The following is a 4,547-nucleotide window of genomic DNA, read 5'->3' as shown; positions in this document are numbered from 1 at the left end:
CGATTCCCACTTCCCCCCCTCCCCCCGCCTTCCCCCCCGGTTGATCTGTCTTTATGCAAATAATACAAATTTCACTGGCAGAAAGGATCAATTAAAGCAGACGCTGGACACGGGGGCTAAAAATAACCGGCGGGATTTTCTTTTCTTTCCTTTCTCGTCTCACTGGCTCTTACATTATAGTAAGGATATAAAATATGAAAGCACCTCCTCCTAAACTAAAACTAAATGCTTAAATTAAAATCAATCAAAATGTCCGAAAACACTTTAGAGGAGAAAAGAAACCATTAGGCTTCTTCTTCTTCTTCCTGTCAGCAGTGAAGAGTCGGGCGTTTGACTCACAGCGACAGCCGAGCTCGAAAAAAAAAAAAACCCTCAACGTTCGTCTCTACAAAAGCAACAGAAACAAACACATTTACAACGATTATATTAAAGGTGAAAACAGCTGAAGAGGAAAGGCCGAACCACCGTCCCGGTGGTTCGGCCTTTCCTCTTCAGCTGTTTTCACCTCTGGATCCAAGGTGACCAATGGCACCCAGAGACAGGGCGGGGCTCTTTATAACGGTTAGTCTTAATTTCTTAATCTTAATTTAAAAAAAAAAAAAAAGTACCATCACACACTATCGCGGCTACACGGTCACTTCAGGGGAGGAGACAGAAATCAGACCTGAGGTTATTTAGGTCAGTTCTGCTGACCCTGATGTTCAGCAGCTGTGATGCCTAAAAGGCAGAGAGTATGAAGAGAGGGGGAAATTATAAGTGACGCAGAGTGAGAGCAAAGATGTGACCTTTAAATGGATGAAACCAGGATTCAAACACTTGAGTGCTGCGTGTACTCTGACATTTAGAAGTGAATACCGTTTTTAAAAAAAATAATAATAACAAGTATATTTATTTATTTATTAACCATCAGTTCTTTCTGCCAGGATTCAATTTCAGCATCTAGTACTCAGAGATCAACAGCTTCGCTGTTGGTTTTATAACGGTCTTAATGTCTTAATCTTAAGTTTTAATTTTAAAAAAATGTACCATCACACACTATCACGGCTACACGGTCACTTCAGTGGAGGAGACAGAAATCAGACCTGAGGTTATTTAGGTCAGTTCTGCTGACCCTGATGTTCAGCAGCTGTGATGCCTAAAAGGCAGAGAGTATGAAGTGAGAAGATGGCTGGAGGGAGAAACACACACACACACACGCGCACACACACATACGCGCGCGCGCACAGTCTTTACCTGCTGTAAAGTCTGCTGCTGTCTGAGGGGACCAGGAGGCCACCAATAAATTCACTGACAACACAGAGAAATGCAAGTCGTATTTAGGTCATCTGAAAATACAGATTGGATGGATGGATGGATGGATGGATGGATGGATGGATGGATGGATGGATGAATGGATGGATGGATGGATGTTTACACAAAAAAAAAGAAATGCAACAAATGTAGAATTATATTATGATGCACTCAGAAACAGTTGATATTATTAAAAAATATATTTAAAAAAAACCAACAGATGTGATTGGTTGAAGGTGAAACCTGTGACACAGATGTGTGTGTTCGACGGTTCCTAGAAGACGATTAATCAATAACTAGTACAAAGCAACTAATAATTAAATGTTCCCCTTTTAGTGGAGTAAATATATCTCTGAATACACCTCCACACAGTTAACTATCACGACACTGCCCTCTGCTGGAAGGAAATGATATGAACGATATTAAAACTGTTGCCGATTTTCCTATGGAGCCAAATAAACTTAGATTAATTGAAAGATAAAACTACATACAATTCAGATTTTACTCAGGTGTATTTTCTATATTTTTCCAATGATAACTTGTGTTTTTTTCCTTTTTTTATAGTGGAACTGTGTGGTGTTTAGTCTGCTGTCATCATGGTCTATTTTATCCTCAATGACACTTGTTCACTTGCAGTTAATTGCATTTGAATGTGATTATTATGACTCTATAACAGCTGGACATAAACGGGCGATTGACTGGAAACAACAACAGAAGCGAGTGGTGAGAAAAAAAAATCACTGGTGGCGTCGTTATCCCATCACAGCAGCTCACTGATGATCTGAAAACCAGTGACCTGGAACTAATCTGACATTTAATGTCAGCCAGCATCACAGATGACAGCCCCGGCCAGAACACACTGAACAACAGCCACTGCAAAAGCACCATCTATTGTGTAGGACACAAACACCTGAAATTAGCCGTGCGACTAAACACACAAAAAAAAAAACAATTAGCTGATGTTTCCAGAGAATTGAATTCGTTTTTATTCATCACATGCACCGTGGCAGGAGACGAGGGTTGTTTTCAGTTCAGGGGGAAAAAAAAGATAAAGTTTATCTGCTCTGCCTTTGGCCTTTTCTTGTTTGTGGATTAATTGCACCTGTTGGCTGTGGTTGGGAGTGTGGTACATGTATCTACACATCAGACATACACAATAAAGGCAGGCAGTGTGTTCACAGACTGGACTGATCAGTCACTCTCACAGAGCTCAACGAACGCTCACTGGAACTACGGCAGCTTCGACCTTTGACCCTACAGACACTCGTTGTACTTTGACCTTTGAACACGAGATTTACAACAACGTAAAAACTGGGAAAAAATTAAAATAAAAAAAAATTCCATGCTGTGTTAGACCATGGGTCTAACAAATGAAACCCTTGTATGTGTATAGTAACTTAAATAAATAAAACCAAACCAAACTGTAAATAACAGACAGGACAGAAACGGGACCTTCACACCGAGAAATCATTAAAAACTAAGATCATTTATACGTCACGCCTCCTGAGACTTTTGGAACCAGAGGAACGGAGTTTCCCTGAACCTATCACCTTGTAACAATGTCACACAGAGCATTTGAGTGTGAATCAAACTATGGTCTATACACAAATGGTGGTACTCTCACTCCCTCTATTGATAAAAAGGGAAAATTATTATTTTATTTTTTCGTTTTAATTTTGTACATATATATATATACATATATAATTGATAAAAAATATTTTATTTTTTCGTTTTAATGTATATATATACTGTACATATATAATTTGTATATAGGTAAATAATAACTAAATAGTGTAAATAACCCAAAATTAAGGGTTGAAAAACAACAATAATAGAGCAATAATCATACTGTATACCTTTTCATACTGTGCCCAGCTGACGGAGGTTGACCTATAGTATAATGTTGGTCATACTTCTGGTACGAATACTCGACACTTCACTCACCATTCAGGATCCACTGGAGTGATGTCTATCCTGGGAGGAGCTCCAAACGGCAGTGACGTCGGCCGGGTCATGATTTCCTCGTTGGGCGAACGTGACCTTTCACTCTGACGCCATGACAGCGGGGGTAGCTGCAGGTTGCCCGAAAAGCGACGGCGGCCCCGACGCAAGTCGACCCCCAGCGTGCAGTTGGAGGAGTTGAAGGACTCACTGAGGCAGCAGTCGAGATATTCTTTACTGTCCTGAGAGTGAGGAGAGAAAGATGACGTTACACCACTGTGGTCATCACCTGGACGTCAGCCAAGTTCATGTAATAAAAAAAATGTTTAAAAGTTTTCTCTAGAAGTAAAAAAAAAAAGGGAAGAAAAATGAATGTTGCATTTGTTTTAGGATTAGATGTCTATACTTGGACACAAATAAAATCAGTTTTAGGATAAAATAAATAAATTAGATTTAAAAAGAATAATAATAAAACGACGAGGAAGAGCATTGAAATAAAACAACATTCATTCAAATAATCCATGTAAATTACTGTTAGTAAAGATACAGCGACTGGCCACTAGATGTCGCCACATACACTAAGCATAGCGGGGTCGAACGTTTATCGTTTAACTCTTCAGTCAACAAAATCTTAACAAATGTATCATCAACAGTTTATGGCAGTGAACCACATTTCAAACCAATTTCAGTTATTTAAAAAAAATGTAAATGTCACTAAACAAGTTAATTATCAGTTATTCCATTTCCGTATATTTCCATATTCCATTTTCCGTTTTTTCGTCGTTTGTTCTCTGGCTTCATTTGTCACAACATGCCTTTCACGTCATAAATCCCCGTTCACTCCTCGGCTGCTGCTAAATTTAAAAGCATCTTCACAACAATTGACGGAGAGAAACAGAAACAGGACTTGTTGACATTTGGCAGCGTGTGCTTTTAGAAATGAAAACTACACGAATCTGCATGAGAGAAATGAAAACTAAACCTGAACCTCCCACAACTGGCAGGAGCAAATTTAATCTGGGAACATTAATCCAGCTCTGCCGCTCTTCTCTGTCTCCACAGACTAATCACTCCATTTGTCAAGCATCTCAGAGGTTTTTCCACGATCCATTCATTTATCCGGCTATGGCTAAAATCTCTACACGGTTTTAATCTGCTTTTTACTTTGGAGTAAAGATTATTTTCCTTTATTTAGAAAAAACATACCCAGAGAGTTGTATAATTATAAGAAAGAAAAAAAATAGCTTCTCTGCAGCTCTTGAGTTAATTAAAAAAAAAACACTGCAGAGGAGAGAGGATGAATGGAAGTGGGAAAG

At 39.0% G+C, this 4,547-nt stretch overlaps 1 protein-coding gene across 1 annotated transcript in view; it reads right to left on the bottom strand.

Annotated features, from left to right (window-relative positions):
* pde4ba (phosphodiesterase 4B, cAMP-specific a) overlaps window positions 1-4,547 on the bottom strand; it is a 109,479-nt gene that overhangs the window by 90,365 nt on the left and 14,567 nt on the right. Inside the window, exon 3 of the mRNA XM_017030679.2 lies at window positions 3,235-3,473. Within this exon, the coding sequence (XP_016886168.1) occupies window positions 3,235-3,473 (239 nt within the window). The remainder of the gene's footprint in view (window positions 1-3,234; window positions 3,474-4,547) is intronic.

Source organism: Cynoglossus semilaevis, chromosome 2, assembly GCF_000523025.1.
Source record: "Cynoglossus semilaevis isolate Cse_v1.0 chromosome 2, Cse_v1.0, whole genome shotgun sequence".
Taxonomy (NCBI): Eukaryota; Metazoa; Chordata; class Actinopteri; order Pleuronectiformes; family Cynoglossidae; genus Cynoglossus; species Cynoglossus semilaevis.
The sequence above is the reverse complement of the archived record's forward strand: the minus strand, read 5'-3'. Positions and strand labels throughout refer to the sequence as shown.